Source organism: Sander lucioperca, chromosome 8, assembly GCF_008315115.2.
Source record: "Sander lucioperca isolate FBNREF2018 chromosome 8, SLUC_FBN_1.2, whole genome shotgun sequence".
NCBI classification, from domain to species: domain Eukaryota; kingdom Metazoa; phylum Chordata; class Actinopteri; order Perciformes; family Percidae; genus Sander; species Sander lucioperca.
The window spans coordinates 1,479,536-1,507,118 of NC_050180.1; the positions used below are offsets into that span (position 1 = coordinate 1,479,536).

The following is a 27,583-nucleotide window of genomic DNA, read 5'->3' on the forward strand; positions in this document are numbered from 1 at the left end:
CTTTTTCATGAGACTATTTCGAAGTTACTGAGTAGTAGAACAAACTAATTTCCCTACTTAAAAAAAATGATAACCTTATAATTTACAAAAGCACCACAACAAATTCCTTTCTCATATTGAACACTTCTTTAAGAAGCCTCTTCATGAGTTCTGTACTCAAGATTCAGAACATTAATATAGCAATAAACTAATATTTGCTCTGCAAAGATAAATAGCTGGTGGAGTAATAACACTTTGAGCAAAGAATGAAGTCAGTTTGTTATAGTTTTCTTTGAATGAGTACCTCAGAGTCCTTCCCATCGGTGTCTGTGTTTATCCTGTTCATGTCTCGCTGACTAGCTGATTGCCGGGTCAACTGTAAAAATACTGGATGCAGCATCCGTGATGTCACCCACTGGTTTGTGGACTGCTGTTTTGAAGCCTTGAGTTTGGCAATTAGGCAGTTGCCTTCTTGGTTTTTTGAAAATGGACGTGACAATTTTGGAGTTGGGGAGAATGCTAGTCAGTTTTGTTTATGGCTGCAATGGTGCTGCGCTAAGCAGAAACTTTTCAACCCTTCTGAAGCGAGTCATCCAGTGGAGATTTACTGACGGGTTAGTCTCACTTTGCCAGACCTTCCTCCACAGCGCAGGAGGAGGGTCTGGCTAGTCCACACAGCATTCCGGGATGAGAGAATGTGCTCTGGTTTATTGGCTTTTTTTTTTTTATACCAATCACAATCGTCTAAGAGCCGGGCGGAGCCATGGTGCCTCTGCAAAATAGTCTCAGGAAGGAACTTGTTTTGGTGGAACATGTGTACGTTCAAAAGTAGTTTTAGTCGTGCAACAGAAAACTCAGATTGGACAGATAGTCTAGCTAGCTGTCTGGATTTACCCTGCAGAGATCTGAGGAGCAGTTAACCATAGTCCTCACAAATTCACCGGAGATTAGAACGCCAACACAAAGAAAGAGGAAGGTAACGGACATCCAGCCAAAAAAGAGGGACATCAAGCGGAATATCTGGTGGCACCTGAACAATCCCGGGAGGGGAACGTTGTGGATATATACTACTGATGGGTAACCGAGGAGCTCCGGGAACTGGCACCATTCATCATGTACAGCAGTACACAGAAATCTTTTGGATCAGTGATCCTGATTTTGCCATTTTTATGTTCACGTGTGTGCTGTATATTTTTCACAATGACACTACGAATTAGATCATTGTTCATGACTGCAATCATTTTACAGCTTTTCTTAATGGCATTTTCTGATAATTTATTTGACTTCTGCAAAAAGGAAATGTATAAATGCAACTCCCGACATTAAAACTCACAACAAAAGTAACAGTATTATAAAAATAGTTGAGTTATTCTCTTGTTCACAGCATGTCAGTAAACCCTTTCAACATATAAGATTTAACAAAACAAAAGTGATAAAATAACACCAGTGTTTTTTTTTTCTTTATATTTCTCATATAGAGAACATGTGAATGTAAAGTTTCTTTTTCTCAAAAGCTGCTATGAGTCCGTCAGAGTCATTTGCCATATGGAGATAGGGCTGTGTGTGGTGCACGGTTTCCCACCCAGCACCAGCAGCAGATCAGGCAGATGCGCGGTATCACCTTCATCCTCTTCCTCCTCCTTATCCAGCAGGTTATCTCTTCTGTAGCACCACTGTTTCCTAAAAGCCTTGTTTTCAAAAGTCAAACAGTTTCCAACCTGCTGTGCATCTTTCCCCATTAAGCCCTCTTCGCTGTTGAATAGTTGGGAAGATTGTGTGAGAGTTTTGCTACCGTAGCATCTGTCCGGGCTGAACGTCTCCAGCTCTATAGCTCCCTCTGATCCTAGAAAGGTGAGTGGGGCGGGGAAGCACTTGTTCTTGAAGAGCCTTAGTTTCCCCTCTAGCAGCCTGGGTTGTGCTGAGGGGAAGCAGGGGCTGCTGGTGTTGGACTTGTAGCTGGGACCCAGCCCAACACAGCAGTGGTGGATCTTCCCTGGGGGGTTGGAGCCGGGAAGCGTGGCAACCTGCCCCCAGGTCTGAGTGGTGAAGTAGTACCTCCACAGGCAGTGCTGTGGAGAGTTCTGGCTCTCACCTCCTCCATAAAGAAGCATACTGTCCTGGTAGGTCACGGCTGAGTGGCCCATCAGTCTGGAGGGACCGGCCCTGAGGGAAACAAGCAGAGAGTAGGTGGTGTGAAACTGAACACATACAACAAATACAATACTGCTCTGCTTTCAGAGAGTCTGAGCAAATTAAATGAGTCTGAAATGAACTTTTTGTTGGGCATTTAAGGCCTTTATTAGACATGACAGCTAAAGTAAATGATAATCAATTTGAATGCATTTTAAGAAAGAAAAGGTCAAATTCTCTGATTCCAGCTTGTTAAAGCTGTAGTGCGTAACTCTTTGACATTAATAAACGTCCGTTACATTCAAGCCATTGCCAAATGAGTTGCTACAAAGCTAATTAAGACTATCAGCTCCACAGAACTCTCTCTGGATTTCTCAGTATGACTATGTTCAGAAGATTGTGGCGCAGAAGCTTGAGTGAAGATAATGACCTCTTCTGAAGAGTCCATCATGTTTTTTAATCCTCCGTGTCCTCCTTGGCTACTAGCGACTGTGTGGAGGAGGGGTGCGTGATCACAGAATGTAAATGGACTGTTTTTATAGTCTTAACTACTCAAAGCGCTTTTACAGGAACCATTCACACACATTCATACGCTGTGGCCGAGGCTGCCGTACAAGGTGCCACCTGCTTATCAGTTAAACACACACACACATTTACACTCCGATGGCGCAGCATCGGGGGCAACTCGGGGTTCAGTGTCTTGCCCAAGGACACTTCAACATGGGACTGCAGGGCCAGGGATCAAACTCCCAACCTTCCGATTGGCAGGCTACCGCTCTACCACTGAGCCACAGCCACCCCATTAGGCTTGTATCATGTGGACGCGCTGACACTTATGATGTCATTACTTAGAATTCCTCATGGGGGAGACAGAAACTATGCACTACAGCTTTAAATGTGAATATGTTCTACTCTTATCTCCTCTGTGACAGTAAACTGAATATCTTTGAGTTGTGGACAAAACAAGACATTTGAGGACGTCATCATCATGGAAAACACTGATCCACATTTTTCACAATTTTCTGACATTTTATAGACCAAACAACTAATCGATTAACCCAGAGAATAATTGATGAATGAAACATGAAAATAATGGTTAGCTGCAGCTGTATTTGGATGCATTCACACCCTGCAGGGCTCGACAGTAACGGTTGCCCGGTTGCCCTTGGCAACCACCTGTTCAATATTTGTGTTTTTTTTATATATAAAAACAAATCAAAACTTACAAAACTGGAAAAAGTTAAAACTTAAAGTTAAACACTACGTTCTTGTGCAACACAGCATTGAAAAGATACAGGCAACGCAATTTTCTGTTCACATTAACGGCACATGTTAAAATCCGGTGCTCATGTGGTACCAGTGTCCGGTATCTGCCGGATGAAATAGCAACGTGGATTTCGGTGCCTCATTATGGTGCCACCTAAATGTCTGTACAGCGCTCTGATGCTCAGAACAGGCGTTAGAGGCAACAGAAACATCGCTGCTGTCACGCTATTTATTTATTTATTTACCTTTATTTAACCATCATTGAGATTAAAAATCTCTTTTTCAAGAGTGTCCTGGCCAAGACAGGCAGCAGTACAACCACACAAACAGTACATACACAAAATACACAAAAACACTAAAAACATAAAACAACTGAAATAGCAAATCCCTCAAAGTCAACCAGAATCCTAAACACATCAGGCAAAACATCTACAGCCAGATGTGGCTACCTTCAAGTCAATCAACATCCTCTTAAAAGTGACCAATGAGACTAGCTCATTCAATTTTATGGATTTCTGTAACTTGTTCCATGTAGAGGGAGCAGCAAATTTAAACACCTTTTTCCCCAGCTCAGTTCTAACCTTTGGAACAGACAGAAGGAAAAGATACTGGGAACAGAGATTGTAAGTCCCGGTACTATTTACATTAATATAGGTCAGAAGGTAGGATGGAAGTAGACCTAAAATAGCCTTGTATATGAAGATATGCCAGTGTTGAAGTCTCTGTGTTGATAAAGAAGGCCATCCAACACGTTCATACAGTTCACAATGGTGAGTGAGGACTCTCAAACCAGTGATGAACCTCAGAGATCCATGGTATACAGTGTCCAGTGCATGGGAACTTTGAGATGAAGCATGCATGTATAAAACATCACCATAGTCAAGTACAGACATAAAAGTGGCAGCGACCAGCCTCTTTCTAGATTTGAACGAAAGGCATGATTTGATTCTGAAAAAAAACCCTAGTTTAAGTTTTAATCTTTTTGCTAACTGCTGAATATGAAGGGTAAAAGAAAGAGATACATTGATTAAAATACCAATGTATCTGTACTTAGAAACACATTCAATCTTCATACCCTGGGAAGTGAGGATTGAAGGCAGATATGATTTAGATTTTGAATTTGAAAAAAGTGTGACTTTAGTTTTTTCTGCATTTAAAACAAGTTTTAAATCATAAAGATTCTGTTGAAGCGTGTTAAAAGCAAGTTGTAACTGGGAGAGGGCCTGGTCTGCGGTGGGTGCTGAGCAATACAGTACAGTGTCATCAGCATAAAAATGAAATTTTACATTAGAAATGTTATTATCAATGTTATTGATATAGAGGATGAATAGCAGTGGCCCCAAGACTGACCCCTGAGGCACACCTTTTGTTAATCTGAGATGGCAAGAAGTGCTACCAGGTAATTAACAAACCAGCCGACAGTTTGTTCACAAAGTCCAGCCCTATGCAGTCTCTGCTTAAGCACTCTGTGGTCCACTGTATCAAATGCTACAAAGGGCTGCACAATGTGGCTTGTTGTCCATGGATTCAACAAAGATTTAAAACCTTAAGAGCTGCCGATGTTGTACTATGCCTTTTTCTAAAACCAGATTGGAAATCCGATAAAACATTATAACTGTTAAAAAAAATCCTTTAATTGATCACTGACAAGGGATTCTAGTACCTTGACCAGGACAGACAGTTTAGAGGTCGGTCTATAGTTATTTAAGATGGAAGGGTCACCACCTTTTAGCAGGGGAACCACAAAGGCTGATTTTCAGATGGGAGGAATGGCATTTGTGTTCAAATACAGATTACAAATATTTTTTCATTCAAACCTTTATTTAACCAGGATAAAAACTCCTTGAGATTACAAATCTCTTTTGCAAGAGTGTCCTGGCAAGTGGCAGCAGTGTGGTTTCAAAATAAATACAAAGACAATAACAAATTAAAAACATAGACACACTTTCACTCATCATATTCAAACAACAATGTCATCATAAAAAGAAATCTGGGTCCTAAAACAATTTAAAAACAATGACAGACTGCCTTTCTGCAAGATCCTTTAGAAAGCCTTTAAAAGAACAAAATGAGACCAACTCCTTCAACTGTAGTTCATTCTGAAGCTGATTCCATGCAGATGGTGCTGCAAAATTAAAAGACTTTTTACTAAAGTCAGTGCGGGCTTTAGGGACTGACAATAAAAACAGATCCTGTGAACGCAAGTGATATGTCCCTGCAGACCTCGGGAGGATGTAAGCATTCAGATAAGGAGGAAGTAGTCCTAATACTGCTTCATAAATAAAAAGATGCCAGTGCATCCAACGCCTGATTGAGAGGGAGAACCACTCGACCCGAGAATAGAGCAAACAGTGATGAGTATGAGATTTTAAGTTTGTAATGAATCTTAAGGCTCCATGAAACACTGTGTCCAAAGCATGAAGACACTGGGAGGTTGAATACATATATAAAATGTCACCATAGTCCAAAACAGACAAGAATGTTGCATTTACAAGTTGTTTTTTTGCTTCAAATGATAGACAGAACTTGATTCTAAAGAAAAAACCTAGCTTCAACTTCAGTTTTTTAACCAAACCTTGGACATGCAATGTAAAAGACAGTGATTGATCAATGTTGCAAGATGTTAAAAGTGGATTGTAAATTTGTGATTGCTTGACCTAAAGTGGACCCAGAACAATAGAGAACAGTGTCATCAGCATAGTAATGATAATTTGTATTATTTATATTATTACAGAGGTTGTTTATATAAATGCTAAACAGAAGCGGCCCAAAGATTGAGCCTTGAGGCACCCCATTTGAAATATTTAGGGAGGCAGAAGTGAAACCATCTGCTCGCACACATTGTGTTCTCCCTGATAAATAACTGTTGAACCATCCCACTGCTTGTTCTGATAGTCCAATAGAGGTGAGTCTTTGAAGAAGTATTTTATGGTCCACTGTGTCAAAAGCTTTTGACAAATCAATAAACAGTGCTGCACAGTGCTGTTCATTGTCTAAGATTTTGACCCGATCATTTACAACTTTTGAAACAGCTGTTATTGTACTATGTTGTTTCCTAAATCCAGATTGGAATTCATTCAGGATATTTTTTATTAATTAAATAGTCTTTTAATTGCATGCTGATGACTCTTTTATTCACCACCTTTGTGAATATTGGCAGATTTCCAGATGGCTGGTACTTGATTTGTGGCTAAAGAAAGGTTAATTAGATATGCAACTGGATATGCTATCAAATCTGCAGCTATTTTCAGAAAATATGGTTCCAATTTGTCTGGACCTGATGATTTTTTTGGATCTAGATCTTTCAAGGCCTTTCTTACTTCTAGTACGGTTACTGTCTTGAAATGAAATAGTTGAGCTGACAGTAACTGATCAACAGAACATGCATATTAGTTAAGGGCACAGCAATAACATGTGCTGCTAGCTTTAAAAAGTAGGGATCCCGTTTATCAGGGCCTGCAGATTTTGTTGTGCCCAAATGCTTGAGGGCTTTATTTACGTCTGAAACTGTGATAGGACTGAAACTAAAAGACTGACTAGAAGGATCCAGACCAACAGTCTCAACTGTAGAGGAACACTCATGTTGAGGATTGAATGACTCAAATAAAAATCCTGAGGCTATGAAATGTTCATTGAAACAATCAAGCATTTTGGCATTGTCAGTAACTTTTTGAGTCTATCACAATGCTTGAGGGAAGCTCCTGGCCTTTACTGTTTTCTGATAATGATTCAATAGTTTTCCAAAATTTTGATGGCTTATTCAGGTTATAAGTGGTTTGAGAAAGAAAATGATCAGCTTTGGCTTTTCTAATTTTGAGAGTACATGCATTGCGCAGTTGCCTGAAGACCAGCCAGAGTTCTGATTCGATTTTCTGGCTTTTGTCCATGCCATGTTGCGCTCATGGAGGATATTTGTTAAATCAGGTGAAAACCAAGCATTGTTTCAGCCTTTGACTCTGTACTTCTTTAGTGGAGCATACTTATTAATTATATTGGTAAACCCCTCATGAAAGAGGTTCCAGGCACTTTCAACATCTGCACTGATATTAATTTTTTTCCCAGTCATAGTTAGATAAATCATGAAGGAATTCTTGTTCTGAGAAATGCTTCATATTACGCTTGACTATAATGCGTAGTTTAGTTTTAGGTATTTTAGTATTCCTAACTGTTGCTATGACACAGTGGTCACTAAGGCAATCCACAGATACATTTAATCCTAAGGATTCACTGTGCCACATGTATGTTTTAACATTAAAACATGATTTATAAAACCATGCCAACAATTATTAGGCTATTTTAATAGCTTAGTATTCTATGCAACAAAGGTATGTATAAAGGCTTTAGGCCGCCCTACACGTTATTGTAGACCCAGTTTATTATGCAACTTCATTTTATACATTATATGTAGTAGGGGGTCCCTACTCCATCTCTCTTTCAGTTAAGGGGTCCTTGGCTTAAAAAACGTTGAAGACCCCTGCCTTAGAGTTAAAATCAGAAAGGAGTTGCATTAAGGAGGGCAGAGCACCGCTAACAGCTGAAGGTGTCCTGTAACAACCAACAACCGTTATACAAAGTGATTTAGAGACTTCGAGCTCCAAGGCTAAAAATTCAAACTGTTTAACTAATGATATTGACACCAATACATTAACTCGATACTGATTTTTGATGTAGATTGCTACAACCCCACCTCTATTAGGGTGGTCAGTCCTGAAAACATTATAACCACTAATATAGATTTTTTTTATCTGAAACCAATTTACTTAACCAGGTTTCAGACAAGACAAATACATCAGCATCTGTAGAGTGAGCCCAGATACGCAACATGTCCATTTTAGGAACAAGACTGCGTACATTCAAGTGAAAGAAACCAAGACCAGATCTTTCTTTAAAATCTGCCAGGGTGTTTAAGCTTATAGGGGTGTCTGGGCCTGGGTTGGGCTGCACATTCCCTGACATCAACAGTAATAAAGCAATTAAACATTTTTGCTTAAGTGATTTCTTGTACGATTCATTGCTTCTCCGTCCAAAATTGGAGTCTTGGAGCACACAAGAGATAGTGGTAAAGTTGTCACATAACGTCATGATACTGGACAGGCTGACCAAGTCAACAGTGTCAGAGGGGAAGAATAGGGGCAAAGGGAATGATGCGACATTAAGTGAACAGCCAGATGCGCATGTGCCCAAAAACATCGCTGCGCTCACGCTAGTAAACACGTTACACAGTAGGTAATGTTAGCCTACTGTTAGCTACAGTTGTGACTGGATTAACACGGTTAAAATGCTGACAGCTAAACGGTGTAAAAGGGTGACTGTATTTCACTGTAGAAGATTCCAACAGCGGGACGTACAACAGAACTCGTAGCGGCCGTTGGAGTTTCCGAGCACCGGGCTTCCACCGAATCGAACAGGGTTTTTAGCTTTAGGAGAAGGCATTTTATCTGTTAATCCTACCGACGTAGACTCTTAGGCTTTATGTAGTTGCCCGCAGTGGTGAATTGTCTGCAGTGCTGCGTGGGTTGTTGCCGTGTTCCGATTGTTCTCATCTTAGCTCCGCCGAGACAAAATAGACATGCCATTTCAAAAATCTATCATTTATTGTCAGAGATATCATGTTTTCAAAAGCATCACTTTCATCAAATTGTATGTGACATATTTCCAGTAGGCAACTGACAGAAAGCAGGCACATCCGGACACAAACGAGCAGGCTTATGCCCCGGCCCAATTTAACCACTGGTTGTATGTAATCCATAAAACAAATTTGACCCGAGGACAACACCAGGGTTAAAAGTCCATATGCCTGGAGGATACTCTGAAACATGTATTTACCACTTCAAAAAAAATGTATGTTGGAACATGAAGACGCTGGCGTGAATATCGCCCTTCACAATCGGCGAAATTAATATTTTGTTGTGTTTTTTAGTAAATTAAGTACCCTAAGTTTAAGATTAGGTGTTGGTCATTCTCAACACCTTTTCCTACGTCGCTTCAGCTTGCATTGCCAACGTAAAATAAAAATATAGTCCCGTTGTCGGCTTCAGCTAAGAAGATAGCTCGCCCCCACACTTCCAAAATTCTTATTCAAATAACCTTCCGCAACGATTGCAGGCTCTTTGGTGGAGCTCTGCTTTGAATGAAGTTACATCGTGACAAATTAATGGACCACTTGCGGAGTGATATGAAGACATGAATCAGAGGCACAAAAAACGTTGACAGCAGTGACCGGTCATTATGTTTACCAATACCCCGACCCTTGCCTTGCGCCCTCCATCCATAATTTTTACTGGTGAAAGAAGTAATTATTGTAATAATCATTTAACTTCCCCCTTTTTTTGTGCTGATCCAAAAATGGATCAAAAAACGGTTTTGATTCGATCTGCGAATCAAAACCGTGATCCGAGTTTTGAGGAGTTTTGTGATCCGTTGCGCTCCTATTTGAGAGGGATGGGAAATTATATGGCAAGCCATTATCTCATTGTTTCATTATTAAAACATGTGGTATAGTTACATAAGAAATGAATTGCTCCAAATATAGGCAGTTTAAAACATGGCAACCGTATTGTCAGTTTCGGCAACCAAAAGCTGATGCCTGGTTGCCAAGCCGACACCCACTTTAACAAGTTAGCGTTGAGCCCTGCCCTGTGTGTGTGTGTGTGTGTGTGTGCGTTGCCCGTCACACTGCACCTTAAAACTCTGTATCACAGATTAGAGATAACTTTAAAATCATGTCAGGATAGTTAACCATCCAAATTGAATGGATGCAAGGTCTCTTTGCCCTCTTAAAGCATTTCTATTCTCATATTATTCTTTTGCAATATCTGTATACTGTATAATAACTGTAATAACTATAATAACTAACACTGTATTTAGCTGTGGAGCTAAGGCAACGCCCAAAAGGACAAACTGAGAGATGAAATCACTTCTCACTTGTTTTTGAGGGAACTCCACATGTTGCTGGTGGAATTCCATTTCCAGAAGTCTCTCTGCTCCCGTAAGCCTTTCAGGCCCCCGAACAGGTACATGCAGCTGTGGCTGCCCACGGCTGAGTGGCTGTGTCTGGGGCCGGGGCCTAATGGGCCCTGCTGCTGGGAGCCATTCAGCAGGGACCAAGCCATGGAATCTGTCACACACACAAAATACAAAAAACATTTCAATTTTAATGACTACACAGTTGCGACATATTTACATGTTCTTCAACAGTTTCCTATGTGCAGATTGTGTAACGATGACACTGAATCATTATCTCACATATTTTTGGTACTTTTCTGGACCAAAGTTGAAACATGACTAAAATATATTATAAAAGCTGAACTAGACATGCAGTACTAATGGGTGATTTAAAATGTTTAAATGTAGTGGGGAGCAGGATCATCATTCATTTTTAACACACATGCATGCACGCACGCACACACACACAGTATACCGTGTGTACAGTGTGTCTACAGTTAATGCACAGTTACTGTAATGTTCAAAGTGTTAGTCATAGGCTATGTTCATACTCGGCGTCTTTTTTTAAGCTGCCAACGTCGTTTTAAATTACAATCCTATGGAGTAAACTATGGATGTAACGATTATCGGTGTAACGGTAAACCACGGTAAAAATGTTGACGATAACAATTACTGTTTCTCATTTAAAATATCATTATTATCACAGTGGATTACCACGGTGTGGAAGCCGTGTGTTCCCAGCTTCATCCGAGTCTCCTGAAGTTGCCGCGCGGGCGCACTGCGTAGCCTACAGTGCCTTCAGTTTCTTGAAGTTGGAATCACGGCGGAAGGAGGAGATGACAGCGCTCAGGACATTTACCAGCCTTGTAAAAAAGGCCATAGTAACACTTGACCAATCATTGACGAGAGTCATCGCTTTGATCTCCTGCCAATCACTCGCTCTCAGACAGGAGAAGGGGACAGATACAGCAGCTGTAAATGGACTTTTTTCTTTATCATTCCTTTCCCGTTTTCGGACTTTCGTTGAAGCGATGCGTGTAGCCCAGAACGTAGGTTAAAACTATTCTGTAGCTTGCTAAACTGTCATGGGTTACACTGCCTCGTTATCTGTGTAAACGCTTAAGCTACGTTTATTCATATTTCAATAAGTGTACTGCTACAATGTGGATTAAGTTTAGCCCGTGTTACGACATGACATTTATTTGGAGAGAGAGAGATATTATCGCCTTGATAATATTGCTGTTGCTGTGCTTCTTACTGCATAGCTGAAAGATGTGCAGATTCTTTAATATTACTTGTGCAGCCACGTGTTGATATTCAGGTTGTGTTAGGGCAATTTGCTAGCAAGGTGCAATTGCCAGTAAACAGACTAGCGCTGTGGAGCCACGTGCTTAGCTATTAAAGGTGTATTACACTGTTTGCTCCGTTATGGATATGTGTGCTGTAATAGATGTGGCTTATTCTCAGTTTGTGTTACTGAGCAATATGTTACATTTATGTTAATTATTACAGAGAAATGAATGTAATTCTTAGTATTGTTTCATGTTCATAGTAAGTCATGCTTATTAATGTGCATTATTATTTGCTTATATTTTAGAACCACATCTAACTTCACATGTAACGTCAAACACAACTTCATAGTTAACTTCATGTTGGAGTTGTAAATAAATCTTCCTGGATCTCAGAGTCAGACATCTCTGGTTCAGGTTCTTACCGGACCCCCTACAGCAGGCCAGTGTTTCAGCAGCCAGTTTTCAATAGTTTTTACAAGCCTATTGCCTATATTTTTGTAATATAATAAACACGTTTATTTTTCTTCTGCAGCTCAGGGCACTTTTGAAGTTGAAAAAAGTTCAACTTTTCTGAAGAAAAATGCCCTACGTCAAGCGCTTTTTGGACAAGCCAGACCTGTCGTTTTCATAACGACAAGAAAAAAATGGAGTCGGAGCACAGCAAGTTATTTGTTTTGTTTTTATCTAACATTTGTAGCACCGCTCTCTCTCTCTCTCTCTCTCTCTCTCTCTCTCTCTCTCTCTCTCTCTCTCTCTCTCTCTCTCTCTCTCTGTTCTTTCTCTAGCTCACTCCACCACTTTGTTTTATCTAACGTTAGCGTTAGCGTAACATAGCGCTCTAAGATACTGTAGCAGTAGCTGTTGTTATAGCAACAAACAACGCTCTTGGCTGCTTTGTGTGAACATGGCCATAACATGTTATCAAGATATTAAACAGTCAGCCTTCTGTATTTCTCACCTGCTGTGTGCAGACAACTTAGTTTAGTATATTCACACTTAATTAAAACAAACTAACTAACTACTTAAAATAAGGCTTGATACAAGGTAAAACATTGTGCAGGTGAGGTGAAAAGGCTTATAAAGATACCACCCTTCTGAGAAAGACTAGTTACACTAAGCAGCAGTGAAAATAAAAAATCCCCCAATATAATTGGGTGTAAATGTACAAATGGGATGAATTACAATAAGATCTTAAAAGTCTTAACTGATTACTGTGTGTTTTTCTCAGCTAAAAAAGGCACTTCTACTTGATGATACACCGACCCTTCTGTTTGTCAAAGTCTTGTCATCAGTAGAAGTGTTCTGATACCTGCCATAGTCTCAGAAAACTAAGAAGTAGTATTTAGCTCAAATTAGGGCTGCAACTAACCATTATTTTCATTGTTGATTAATCTGAGGATAATTTTCTCAATTAATCTATTAGTTTTTGGGTCTATAAAAAGTCCGAAAATTCTAAAAAAAAAAAATGGATGGATATGGTGGATCAGTGTTTCCCAAAAAGCCCAAGATGACGTCCTCAAATGTCTTGTTATGTCCACATCACAAAGATATTCAGTTTACTGTCACAGAGGAGAGAAGAAACTAGAAGATAGTCACATTTAACAAGCTGCAAAAAGGGAATGTTTTCCTTTTTTTAACAAAATGACTCAAAAATAATTGGATTTAATAGGTGACAACTAACCAATTAAGTGATTAATATTTGCAGATCTAGTTCCAACATCAACAAATTAAAAAATGGAGAGAGGCTGCGTGTGTTTTTGTGTGGATTGGTCTCTTTTGTTCTACTAACTCTTTAGTTTACGCTGCACAAATGGCTGATAACATGAATAATACAATATGTACAAAAAAGAACAATACACTGGGTGCATCCATGAGTTGCTAAAAGCAACTTTAAACTCACCAAAATCCAAACTCCAAAAGTCCTGCGAGCATCCTTTCATGTCCACTAACCCTCCATACACCAGCATGGCAGAGCCGAGCACCACAGCACTGTGTCCTTTTCTGTTGGTTGGCATTCGGCTCTACACACACAAACACACACAAGATCACACAAACATCTATACGAGTCGACAGGCTATTTACTAAAACTTGAAACTTCCCTCAGTCTCAACATGGACTTTATTTCCCCGTGCATTGGTGTCTAAGTGACTAATGTGAACAAAAATCATTGAAAAGGGAAAAATGTGCATCGTCAATTTTCCGTCCACTAAAAAATGGCGTTTTTGCCACTGACAGGCTCAGATTAATACAGAGATGGACCTTATTGTTAAAGAGTAAAATCATTTTTTTCTCCATGACATGAAACAGCTCTGAAATCTCCATTGCCAAACCTACCAGACTCTATTTAAATAAACAGTACTTTTAGCGTGTATAGAGGCAGCATATTTTGCCTATATGTAAATGGGAGAATTAAGTTTTTTTTTTCAACCAAACCAGAGTGGTGATTGTTGGAACAGTGGAAAGAAGAACCAAGACGGCTTTTGATTGATTTGATTTGTTTCTGTCCACTTTGAATGAAGTGTGTTTGAAGATGATAAAAAATACTGTTTATTTAAATGGAGTCTGGTGTAGTTTGGTGATGGTGATTTCGGGGCTGTTTCATGTTAAACTAAAAGGATCTTACTCTTTAACTAAAAGGTCTATCTCTGTAGGGATTCTTTCCATAATGTTGTCAGACACTTAGAATAATAATCTGATTCTGTCAGCAGTAAAAACAGCAGTTTTAGTGGAAGGACATTGACGGTGCGCACTTTCCCATTAATGTTGCATTGCAGCTTGTTTGGCACTTTAATACTCGATCAATTTCAAAAATTGATGTTCCCTTCAGTCACTTAGACACAAAAACATGGGAAAATATGGTCTAGGTTGAACAACCCCTGAAAGTATCCTTTAATGTTTCTATATTTCTCTTTCAGAGGTTTCATGGAGCCACCAGAATTTCAGATCTGATGTCAGCGTGGATTAAGGGGCTCTCGGTGTGCACACTGCACAGGGTACTCATGAACAGGCCATGCTGTGTTCAAGACAACTGGGAGGTGACAAGTCTCTGATTTGCATGTTGAGAACAAAACCACTTGGAATTGCCTCCAAACTTGAAATTCCTTTTCAGAAACTCTGGACGTCCTCAGAGCTCAAGTTTCTCTTTGTGTCCTATATGACATCCAATGCCTGCAGATAAATGCACATCTACCACTATGAAATCTAACACATATTCCCTGCAATGATGTACATGTGTTAGTGATATTTCTAAGTCATGCATTGAGCAGTTAAAGTTCTTTGTCATACAAACGTGACGTTTTTGAAGATAAACATGAAAGCACTAATCAATGAATGAATGTTTTTTTGCTTTTTGGTCAATACTGTGATGTTTTTCTTGCTGCTGATTGAGTTTTAGCCTTGATAGCTATCACTGCTGATGATAACAAGACAGTTGCTCTGCTACTGATTCCTGCTGAAATGTAAAACATGCTAATTTCCTGGAAAAACCTACTAAAACCGTTTTGCTTTCGTTCACCAACTAACTACATACTCTAATGTGAAAAGTATTTTATGACTACACGTGCAAAACATGTCATTCATTTCTCTTTTTTGTTGTTAAAATGTTTTTGCTTTATCAGTTTAAAACAGGATCTAATTTTTTACAGGTGTTGTCAGGAAGAACACTGACACAGAAACTTGGCACGGGGAGACCAGAGTGGCTTGATATCATCTGGAACTACTTCAAATGATTTTCATATGAAAGGGTGCTCTGTACCTGAGGGGAGCTGGTCTTTCCCTGGCAGGGCACCCATTTCTGCTTCGCTGAAACACATGCAACAAAGGAATATGAAAATAAAGTAGAGCTCATGTGATAGTAAGGAACTACAGATATTGACAGATGAGTTATTGTCATACAGCAGCGCATTTACTTTCTCTGTAGGCTTAGATTCTTTGGAACCAGCGGCCAGATTATTTCTCTGTTTTATAACTCAGTGATTCAGATTGTCATATTGTACTGCAGCACAGCCTGGGTCAGCATTTAACAATCTGCTAAACCTAAAACTAAATTATACAATCAACTCAAAGTTTGCGCTAAGATCATTGGTCAACCTGTTGCACACTCCTTTCAAACAAGAAGTGCATGCTTAGACTTGCTGACAGCATGTCTTCTGACTCACGCATGTTTAAAATTAGGAATACCAACTTCTGCCTACTTACTGGCGATTTAGAGTCCCTTCGTTTAGATACAACAGGCTTAGGAACTCTTTTACACATCAGTCTATCCTGATGCTAAACAAAAATCAGTTTTCAGTACATTAAGATCAAGATTAGGATTAAGATTTTTTCTGGAGTCGACATGCAACAACAAGTTCTTTTTTGACAAGCCCGAGCATTTGCATGTTAAGTTGTATCGTGCATGCACCTCCACAGTGAGACTCACCGATGTCAAATACCCAGAGGGGACATCTCTGCTCGGTGTACGCAGAATCCAGCATGCCTCCAAACACGTACAGGAAGCCCTGAAAAGGTCAGAGCCGTTAAACGTGTTCCTGACACACTGACACACCAATCTGTGCGATGTTAGCAGAGATAGAAGCTTTCATATGCTTTTTCAGGGTTTCTGCAGGTTTCACCAAGTCAAATTCAAGACTTTTTTGAGACCTTTATGAATAAAGTTTTAGACCTTTATCACAACATCAACTAAGCCCTAAATTCAGCGTTTTTCAAGCTAAGTATAAGCCAAGAATAAAATCTGTTATATGTCTGTGGTACAATCCGAAAGAGACTCGCCCAATAACACGAAAGCTGATTGGCTGCAATAACAGTTGCATGTTGGGCTCATTTGTAATCATAAACAGCGAAATTATATTTGGACTAGCCAAAGAAAAAAAAGACAACACCACGGAATTAAAAAGAAATTAACATATTGAGGTAGTGTTGCACAGACGTAGGAAAAATAAGACCTGTTTAAAATTTTTAAAAATTTAAAACCTAAAACACAACACTTCAGGGAATTTAAGACTTTTTAAGGCCTGATATTTTAGACTTTTTAAGACTTTTTGAGACCCTGCGGAAACCCTGTTTTTATGCCATTTAGAGTTCAAAAGTGTGTACCTCATGAGCCACCATAGAATGTCCCTCTAGTTCTTCTGGTGCAGCGTCACTGGTGCAGTTTAACTCTGTCCACTCGTCACAAACTTAAATGTTGCACAGAATTACATGTTTGATTTTAGCCGGAGGTCATGCAACACAGCTCACCTTTGTTTTCTTTTTTCTTTTCTGGCTTTTAGAAGAGCTTATCATACAGGGCAGTTTTCTACATATATCATGCATCATATGAAATACTGTAATAATAAAAAGAAAACTAATAGACTAAACTAAACTAAAACTAATAATAATGCCAAGATTACATTCTCAATGTTGCTGTGATTACTATGGAAGCCTATAGGGGACTTAATTAACCCTTTGAGAATGGACCTCGGGCCCGCGGCCACTAGAGGTCTGCAGATTCGGCCAATGGCCCGGGTCTAACGTTATGAATCGGTTGACTGAAGCTTAGCTATCAGTCCAATGAAGCTGCTGCGGTGTGCACAATGCTGTTGAAAGACACGGGTGTGTATTTATGTGTGACTGAGACCAAAAAGCCTCACCATTTGTGTGATTACGGACTTGGTCATTCACGTTCGGATTGTTTTTGGCGTTAGCGGTGAAAGTGGCTGAGAGGAATACATAGTGGATATTGTGAATTCTACTTTATGACTTATTGTGAGTCATCCATCCATGTGTGTGGTCATAAACATGCGAGTAGACTGGTATAAATATATAGTATTTGGGTGTGTTAAATTTATATTGACGTTTATATGTTCTAAGATGTTCAGTTACATTACCACAAAAGTCCGCTAGCCGCATGCTAACGCTCACAACAATATTTTTGTTCTCACATGTATACCCACGTAATACTGTGTAAGATTATCATTGGAGTGCTTACAATGACTGTAACGTGGACCTGTGTTTGAGTTACTGTAGCAGCAAGGAGGCTGTTTGATTTAAAATGGAGCTGATGTGGATGTTATTTGTTTAAGAGGCTAGCTAATTAAGTTGAAGTTACAGTGTATAGTATTAGCATGTCCTAGCTTTACTATTCCCTGATACCTTTTACAAAATACATACTTCTTTGAAGGTAGGCAATGCTTCTTTTATAGAATTGGCTTATTTTAGTTTATAATGGGAAATGAATGTGTGTACAATAAACGAATATTAGCTCTATCTATCAGATTGAATCATATTGTATCGCACCAAATCATTTCAACATCAAATTGAATCGCACTGAATCGTTCCAGATTAAAATGTATCGCCCCTGAACGTATCGTAGCCCATGTATCCAGAACGTATCGGATCGTCTCATAAGGGAGACATGCACACCCCTAATAACAGCTTAAGCAGTCATTCTTTTTGCAGCAGAAAGCTAAGACTTCAATCTTTACCGTCATCATGCTGTACGCTTGTGTTGATGTCATCACGTTAGGTGACGTCCGGTGCATTGCAGATGAAACTTTCAAAAAGAGTATACCCAACAAAAAAAAACATAACTTAGGCAGTGTCATGAAATATGTTGTAGTTTGTAGTTCAAAGGGTTAATAACATTATAGTGAAAATGAAAATTTCACAATAGCATTATAATTTTCCACAAATTCCACATTTTAATTAAGTCCCCTATAGGCTTCCACAGATTTCTACAAATCCTTAGTTTTGTCATGCGGTTGTAAAAGCCCTACTTGTTGGCACTAAAATGTGTGTTTAGCCCTTACCCACGCTGTACCTCCAGAAGTCCCTCAGAGAGCTGCTGTCTCTCCCTCCCAGGATGTAGACATGTCCACCGTAGCTGCAGCAGGCGTGCTTGTAGCGTTCACATGGGGCCTGGCTGCCCTGGAGGAGTCGAGTCCACAGGCAAGGACTACTGTGACTCATAGCTGGCATCGTCTGCTCTCACTGGAGTATTTTATAAAAATATCAATCACATATAAAGTACATTAGTTCGGGGTTATTAGTCTAATTGTAAAAGTTGGGAAAAGCAGTGTCAAACAGCCATATTCCATATACAATAGTCATATTCCAGTGGAGATGTGTAACAATAAAACCACAGCACAGTCTGTCTGTCTGCTCCTCCAAAACATACTGTGGCTGAAATCCACCATGTATACCAGCAGACAACTTCCAGGGGAAACCCTGCTTCAGCACTCTATAAAAAATGATCCCACTGAGAAAATGACCGTCAGGTGCCTTGCGAGTCGACGTTATGGATCTCAGAACAGGAATAAAAGAAAACGATGATCTGTTATTCCAGCTGCTGTAGCCTCCTACAATGACAAGGCTGCCATATGGCATGGCGAGCCATAGTGTGTCACATATAGTATAGGACAGTGTTAGCTGTTATGGTTGTAGAGAGCTTGGCTCCTATTGGTGTTCAGCTGGGACTGCTATAGACCCATAGGCCCATGCCCATAGGCCCTGGTGTGTGGGGAGAAACACACTGCCATAGAAAGACTGTGAAGCGTGGCTCGGGGGGAGAAGCTCTCTAGTGGCAAAATGTTCTAATGCAGTTGGCCCCCTTTAACCACACAGTCATCATTATTCATTTTCGGGTTGTATTTTAAAACACTTTTGGCAATCACTAGAGTCAACACTAAGACTAATCTCAACTAGAGTGGATGTTCTAAATTAAGTGAAATAATGATGTGACATTATTAGTTGTGGATACAATGTCCCTGAAGAGAAGTTAAAGAGTAAACTCTGGGTACACAAACAATGTTGTCAATGCTGTCGTTAAGGTGTAGAGCCCCTGGTGATACTTGGAGCAAAGTTTCATGTTGTGTCGAGTCTTCTTAGTGGTTTAAAAATAGCTATTTTGAGGCTAGCATAAAAGTGTCCCTAGCTCTCCCATTCAAAAGGCCATTTGACCCAAAAACGAGAATACAGTAAATCTTAAAGTGACGCTTCCGTCCTAATTATGCTTTTAAAAGAAAGGTTTGACTCGGGTACATTTACAAAAAGACCCTAGGTTGCATTTTGGCGAGAGTTACACTTTAAGTTATATCATTGGTTGTGCATCACTCAGAATGTCCCTTTCTGTTTTTCACTTAAGAATTTAAGTATTAACCATTTTGAGAGAAACCAAAAAGAATGATAATTACAAACTAGATCACACAGAAATAAATCACCCCATTTTGGGATTTAATTCCATTACATCTTATGAAGGTAACATTTCTTCTTGGAAAAACATTAAATATATTAAAGATTAAAGATGTGGATGTTATTTGATCTATAGCCCTGATGGGGCAGGAGTGCATGATGCAACATGTACACATTGTATTTTTTGGATTAATTATTTGATCTATAAAATCTGACTATGAAAATAGTCAAAATGCTGTTGATGTCATCAAACGCTTGTTCTGTCCAACCAACAGTCTAAAACTCAAAGATATTCCGTTTACTACTTTGTTACAACGAGGACAAACAGCAAGTCCTAACGTCTGAAAGGCTGGAAGCATCAAATGTTTGGTGCTTTTGCTTGATTGATGTCTTAAACAATCAATCAATTATTATATCAATAAAAAGTTGCTGGTTAATTTTCTCTCAATCAACAGATTAGTTAATCCACTGATTGTTGCAGCTCTAAAGTATATATAAAAACATCCCTTACTAAAACACAGTGATGAAAGGCAGTTGCTCTGTTGCTGCATTTGACTCTGCAAGAAAAAGTCATAACTGATTTACAAGGAATTGGTCTATTCGACGACGTTTTATTTCCAGGATTGTTCCGGTGCCGCCGGAGGTTCTGCCGGATGTCCCTCATTTAGGGCCAGATATCTGTCACCTTCCGCTTTCTTTGTGTTGGCATTTTAAACTCTGGTCGATTTGGGAAACATCCTCCAAGCTACAATCAAATTACGTTTATCTTTTTTTTGAGGAAAAAATCCACTCACACACTCGACAGCCATTTTAATTCCAGAGCTGGCCTCCCTACATGCACATGTTCCACCAAAACAAGTTCCTTCCCTAGGCTATTTTGCAGAGGCACCGTTGCTGCATGTAAAATGTATGAGAGTTAAAACTGTGGATGGCATAGCAAAGTAAAAATAAATTTGCATCTGCTGCTCCTCACTCAGTCAGTTGGATCCCCAACTCTAAGTCTAAACATTCTATCCAAAACACAATAATGTAAAAATGTCAGAAGGGCTTTTTTTAAAAGCCTCAAAGAAGGTTGAATATTTCAAAAAATATTAATGTGATTTGAAAGTTGAATAATACCCTAACATTTTAAAGTTTGAATAGAGTTTCTTGAAAATTCTGAATAACCAAACACAAACTCCTCCTCCTATCATGGAGACTCTTTACTGTAGGCCGTGTTGTCCTCTCTTTTCAGAACATGTCTAACAGCAGATTTACTGTTAGCCAGTGTTATTTGGATGTGCACCAAGTAGTAGGCACACTGTCAAAATTTCTTGCGGAATTTTCTAGTTATTATTATTATTATTCAGTCTAGCTAATACCTTAAAACGGCCAATTATTCTTTTTAAGGATTTAAATTTAGTTTTGACAAGTGCAATCAAGTTGTAGATATCTTGATTCTGAAAACAATTTCTCTGTTGTTGTGGATATCTTTAAATACCATTGTGACTAATTGCTGTTTTTTTCACACAATATTGCGATTGTGATTTGATATGCGATTATTTTTTAAGCTCTTTGTCTTCCAGGGTTTCCCGCAGTAAATTTGTTAGTTAAGGTGGTAGGGTTGCCATCTGACCGGGGGGGGGGGGGGGTACAGACTAGTGCGGACTGTACTACACACCACACTAAATATCAAATTTAAATATATAATTAATACATATCTGTAGCGCAGACTCTATACTAAACACTACACTAAATATTAAATTTAAATAATAATAAATAATTAATAAATAACCAGCTTTTCAAAATAACAGTTGCAATGTGCAATTTTAAGCTCATTAAACTATTTTCAAAAGAAGTTTGAGTGTGAACAATTTTACTGGCATTGCTCCCATTATCCTCCGTGACACGCTCTCTTCCACTTTGCCTGACAACTCTTCTCCAAAACAAATTGCGCTGAGATAACAGAGCTCAGCCCATAGCTTCACTGTTAACTACGCTAACTAACCGTGTATTGTGAACCGCGTGTAGTGATTAAAAAAAACAGACAACTGCTGTGTCTCAAAGACCGGGCAACAGCAGCCGGGACGTTGAGAATCCATGCGTGAGAGGTGATGATAGTTCAGTCACTTCCTCATATATTCACTTCGTTGAAACAAGAGAAGAAAGCCTCACTGATGTGAAGAACAGGACAGAGAAACATATATAAATGTTCTCTGCCTGCCATATGACAACACTCCAGTAAGTCCATCACCCCGTCTCTGCCCGGGCATGCCCCAGCTGCCACACATTTGTTGACAAACTCCGACGCACACGCGATGGTGAAATGGCGATTTATCCCTTTAAATGTGAATAAATGACAGTTACACTCACCGCCAGCAAATGCTCTTTCTGTTGTGATTGGTGGTATCTTGACAACTCATCGTTACCTTGGTTCCTACAGACTGTGTTGATGCAACTTCTACATTACAGCCACTCAAACAGGACAGAGTAACACGGCAGTTAAATATTTTTTTTCTTTAAGACTCAGTTAAGGCGGCATGCGCGTGTTGTTAAGGCGGGCCACCTAAACTGCAAAGTGCTGCGGGAAACCCTGTCTTCTATATTATTCAACAAAGACAAGCAATAAATCATTGTATAGTATGAACAACACAAGATTACATAGATTAAACAAACTGTTCTTTCCTGGAGGCCAGGCCTGGATGTGATTATGAAATTAGGGGATGCATGAATTTATATGAATGACATCTTTTATTTAACTACTTCAATCACAGTAGTATATTGAGCACTGACCAAGCCTGGTGTAAACATTCATATGAAAGTCAGAAACAAATCACACAAACTAAAGTGCAGATTGCAGAAATATAAAAACAAGTATGTGGCTTTACCACACTTAGTAGTATTTAGATTATTATTTACTGTAATAAACATATGTAAACATGTGGATTGCACTTTTTAAACACTGTCTTTGAACTTTACTAGACTAGAAAAATAAAATAATAAAAGGAGAGAAATATCTGCCTGTACCTCTTTGAAAATATTTAGGTAACTCAAAGTTAAATGTAATCACTGTCTGAACATTAACATCTAAATATTAATTGTAATTAGTTCTAGTCAGTAACAGCAACACACAACGCAGACTAAAGTGCAGTGAGTATGGCACTACCAGCCATAATGATCCTGAATACACAGGAAGCAATTTCTCACCATTAGCAACTCCCGCTCCGATCCAGTCAGTGTACTTCATACTCGCATCAAATCTATCACCAAATCCGCCTTTTTTCATCTTAAAAACATCTCCAGACTCAGGCCATCACTCTCTGACTCTGTGGCAGAAACCCTCATATGGTTTCATGAAAGGCGCTATATAAATAAGTTACTATTATTATTATTATTATTATTACTGTTTATTACTTTTACTCTGATAACTTTTTTATGTGCTGCATCTTTATTCGTTACAATTATAAAAATGTTACGAATCATTCCAAACCCACATTATCTTACCTTGAATTTCCCCTTGGGGATCAATAAAGTATCTATCTATCTTTATCACTGCCAGAGCGGTAGATGGCTCTGGCACCAGGTTTGATGAAGGTGGCTCATCATTGAGCGAATCAAGTGATCAAGCTGTCTTATAAGAAGACCGCGCGTGCTCCCGTTCTGCCTTTCCCTCTGCTGCCTGCATTGAGAACACTTGAGCTTTGTTAGTTTGTTTCGAGATGGAAGAACCAGAAACACCACCTTCAACAGCTTCAACTTCAAGTGATCGTGGCGGTGAGGGTAACAGAGGAGACCACCCCTGGCAGAGTCCATGTTTTCATTTGTTGGAGTAAAAGACAATTCATATAGAATGAAGTGCCTACTCTGCCTCCCTAAAGATTGCGAAATAATGGCCTTCAAAAATTCACCGTTGAATTTGAAGAAACATATCAAGGTAAGTTACAAATATAATACACAAATGGCACACCAGCTTGAGCTATCAGTAAGAGACTTACTGTCTCATAGTAGAGGAATTACCGTATAGTACAGGAGAAGCGCGCAGGCAGTTTCGTCTCACATTAGCTGTTTAAGTGGAATTACTAATGTTAACTATCATTTTAGTGATCAATAATTAGCCTGTGCCTATGTTATCTCCTTACATATCCCTACGCTCTCCGTCTCTGCTAGATTGGGAATGATTGAGATTTCTCTTGGCACAGCTACCAGAAGACTTCCAACTTTCAGACAGGTTGCTCACGTCACATCTACGTCTTCAAGCTCAGTTGGAGGCTGCTCAGTCCGTCTGAACAGAACGGAAATTCAAAAGGGGAAATACTGGCTTTTAGCATTGTTGTCAGAAAACACAGTATCTCAGTTTAGTATGTTTCCTTAATATCTGATGACACGTTGGGGTCATTTTCTGATTAAATACAGTAAAGTTTTACATATTGCACCTTTAAATGTTAAAACGGCTTGATACATGCGAGCGTGACGCTAACGTGACGTAACGTTTGTGGTCGACAAGGCGCTTTCAGTCAATGGCATAACAACCACTGAATGGAGGAATACGGCCCGTTAATTTACGGCTCAGTTTCCAGGGGAACACCAACCATGTATATTTAGGAGTTTAGCTAGCTACTTGATAACATTAAGTTATAACTTGATAACATCAAGTTATAACTTGGTAGTCACATCTGTCAGTGTCTCATTCTGACAAGTCAAAGCGCAAACATGCTAACGTCAACGTTAATAACGGTAAAGTCGAAGAGGAAATGAGGAGATGAACTTTCTCTCGAGCTTCTTTACAGATAGTTACGTTATTCGATGCATATAAGACACACGACAGCATATTTTCCAGTGCTAAAAACTTTTTATACTTATAAAATTGTGTGACAGGCATTTCATGTATGAAAAAAAACGCTGTAATGACTAAATCGTTACTTACGAGATGCTCCTCTTCGTCTGATTGTTGTCTCTCTGTAAACGGGCTTGTGCTGCATTCAGGGTCTTCAGTAAATTTGGAATTGAAAAGTCCTGAAAATAACTTGTTTCCATACAATAAACGAGAGTAGAACGGACATTCCCATTCAAATCAACATAGCAGGATGGTCAGAGCGGCGGACAGTTTTTTGTGGACGTTCGAAGAACTGTGTGTTGCTTGGTTGGACAACAACATTGGAAAGATACAAAAATATCGACATTACATTTTATTTTTCAAAAGAAACTACGTACTTACAAAAGCCTGTTTTTGGTTCGATGATTGTTGGGTGATTTGTTTGTCTGTCAGTCAGATTGCAGAAAAAATACTGGTCCAATTTCCCTGATTTCTCACCACGTGTAGTTAAAAAATTGCAAGTACTAAGTACTAAATCTATTTAATTAACAGGGCGTTGCAAATGCATTAATATTATTGTCAATGTGCCAGAAATATCCAATGTGTTCCTTCCTGTGTTTCCTAGTTTGCAAAGGTAAGCTACCTGTTGTTGAAGTTAAATGAAGACTAATATAGTTGTAGCTAACGTGTTATACACCTAGAATATAATAGCTCAACTCATAACCTGATGAATATTATAAACACACTTTCTATATCAATGCCAGGACCAGCGTTGTAATGTAACAAAGTACAAATACTTCACTACTGTACTTAAGTAGAATTTTCACGTATCTGTACTTCGTTATTTATATTTCCGGAAACTTTGACTTTTACCCCATTACATTTCCTAAATAAAATGTATACTTTTACGCAACTACATTTCCCCTAAGCATCTTAGTTACTCGTTACTACAAAATAAAATCAGTATCCTAAATTGCCAAGATAATGCATGCTCCATTCCAGTTGGTGACCTAATGCCTGTTTGTTGCCAAGTGGTAAAAAAAACTAGCCTGGATGCCAGCCAAACTTAGCCCCGCCACAACATTCGAGAGCTGACTAGAATCTGAGTATGACCATGTCAGGCTAAACAAAAACTAAAGAAGAAGAGGAGGAAGCATAATGACTAATAGTGTCATGGAAGCCCCTGGTGCAGGCTCTGCTGCCATGGTAACAGACAATGACCACTCCAACGACAGTGGTGATGAAGATAACGTTACACACCTTTGGCCATAAAGTTCATAATCAAAGTTTTTTTTTTAACTTTTACTTAAGTATATTTATTATCAGAAAATTACTTTTGATGCTTAAGTACAGTAAATATCGGATACTTTAAAGCTCCATTGTGTAATTTTTTTAGTTGATTCTTAGCAAAAACCCTTTGTTCTTTCACAAATATGTGCTCATTCATGTGTAATTACTTCCACCAACTAATCAAAGTATTCTCGTAAGCGTAGAATCTGACATTTAGAATCATTCAGAATACATACGAGCGAGTCGCTCTAATGACGGCTGATGACAATCTTTAAAATACATTAGCCAAAGAGGGACATACCTCCATCTTTAAAATACATTAGCCAAAGAGGGACATACCTCCATCTTTAAAATACATTAGCCAAAGAGGGACATACCTCCGCCTTTCTTGCTTTTCGCTCAGTGGCACAGACTGTGACGAATGCCAGGGAGGGGGAGAAGATTACTTGCGACTGCCAGCAGATTGAGCGAATCAAGCTGTCTTATAAGAAGACCGCGCGTGCTCCCGTTCTGCCTTTCCCTCTGCTGCCTGCATTGAGAACACTTGAGCTTTGTTAGTTTGTTTCGAGATGGAAGAACCAGAAACACCACCTTCAACAGCTTCAACTTCGAGTGAGGGTGAGAAAGGAGACCACCTCTGGCCCTACTTAGACCCCATGTTTTCATTTGTTGGAGTGAAAGACAATTCATATAGAATGAAGTGCCTACTCTGCCTCCTGAAAGATTGCAAAATAATGGCCTTCAAAAATTCACAGTCGAATTTGAAGAAACATATCAAGGTAAGTTACAAATATATAATACACCAATGGCACACCAGCTTGAGCTATCAGTAAGCGCTAGCTAACTAGCTACCCGCGGTTCATGACATGCTGCGGTGTTGTACATTCCTGTCCTTGTACTGCTGCTACAGCCAAAGGAATTGTGAGTGTCCTTTGGCTTAACATTTGAAATAATATAAACAATATGATATTCAAACTTTTGACTGCTTTCTTTAATAACTACATAACAATACTTGTACTTTTACTTTCAGTACTTGAGTAGTACATTTTAAAATAAACTACTTGCAATACTTAAGTACAAAAAATGTTGAATACTTTAGTACTTCCACTTAAGTGTGGTGCTTAAAGAACACTTCAACTTCTACTCAAGTCACTTTTTTGATAGAGCACTTGTACTTTTACTCAAGTCTCTAGTACTTTATACATGTCTGCCTGTTGGGTCACAGACTAAAGAAATGAAACCACCCAAACTAGCAGTCAGTCCGACCGGCAGTGACATGTTGCTGTTCCTAACGCTAGATTTGGTTTATCAACGACGCTAGCAAAGCAACACAGGACAGAAAATAAGCACAGCAGAGACAACAGACAGTTCGGACCTCCGTGTTTGACTATATACCCTTAAATGTTACATTTACGGCTGAAAATGACCACAGAAATAAACTAGTTTGCCTATTTCACATATCTTCATAGCATTTCAAATCAAGTTTGTCTACCCGGAAATGATTTTTGTGTTAGCTCGACATCGCAGTGATTCAGTCTATACTGGAATTACTTGAGATCCACAAACAAGAACCAATCAGAACATGTCCCACTTGTAACAGCCCTGAAACGGAGGTTCAGAGAGACACCTGTGTTTACAAGTCAAGCAAGGAATGTAACCTAATTAGGCTAAATAAAACAGCTGTGTGGGTTAGCCGTTAAGAGATAGTGTTTAAAAAAGC

At 39.2% G+C, this 27,583-nt stretch overlaps 1 protein-coding gene across 6 annotated transcripts; it reads right to left on the reverse strand.

The window, feature by feature from the left end:
* Positions 1-856: 856 nt before the first annotated feature.
* Positions 857-24,851, reverse strand: si:dkey-3d4.3 (kelch domain-containing protein 3). 6 transcript variants are annotated; one of them, XM_031278889.2, is made up of 9 exons: positions 24,685-24,806; positions 18,621-18,641; positions 18,401-18,584; positions 16,707-16,789; positions 16,033-16,111; positions 15,367-15,413; positions 13,513-13,633; positions 10,300-10,492; positions 858-2,142 (listed from the first exon to the last, which is right to left on the reverse strand). In XM_031278889.2, the coding sequence occupies exons 3-9, from the start codon at positions 18,567-18,569 to the stop codon at positions 1,497-1,499; spliced, it is 1,338 nt and encodes a 445-aa protein (XP_031134749.1). In that variant the 5' UTR covers positions 18,570-18,584; positions 18,621-18,641; positions 24,685-24,806; the 3' UTR covers positions 858-1,496. The 6 variants fall into 6 exon arrangements, with proteins under 6 accessions (XP_035860229.1, XP_031134749.1, XP_031134746.1 ...); XM_031278886.2 differs by lacking the exon at positions 18,621-18,641 and having other exon boundaries at positions 18,401-18,593; positions 24,685-24,851; XM_031278888.2 differs by lacking the exon at positions 18,621-18,641 and having other exon boundaries at positions 18,401-18,581.
* Between the last annotated feature and the right edge of the window lie 2,732 nt (positions 24,852-27,583).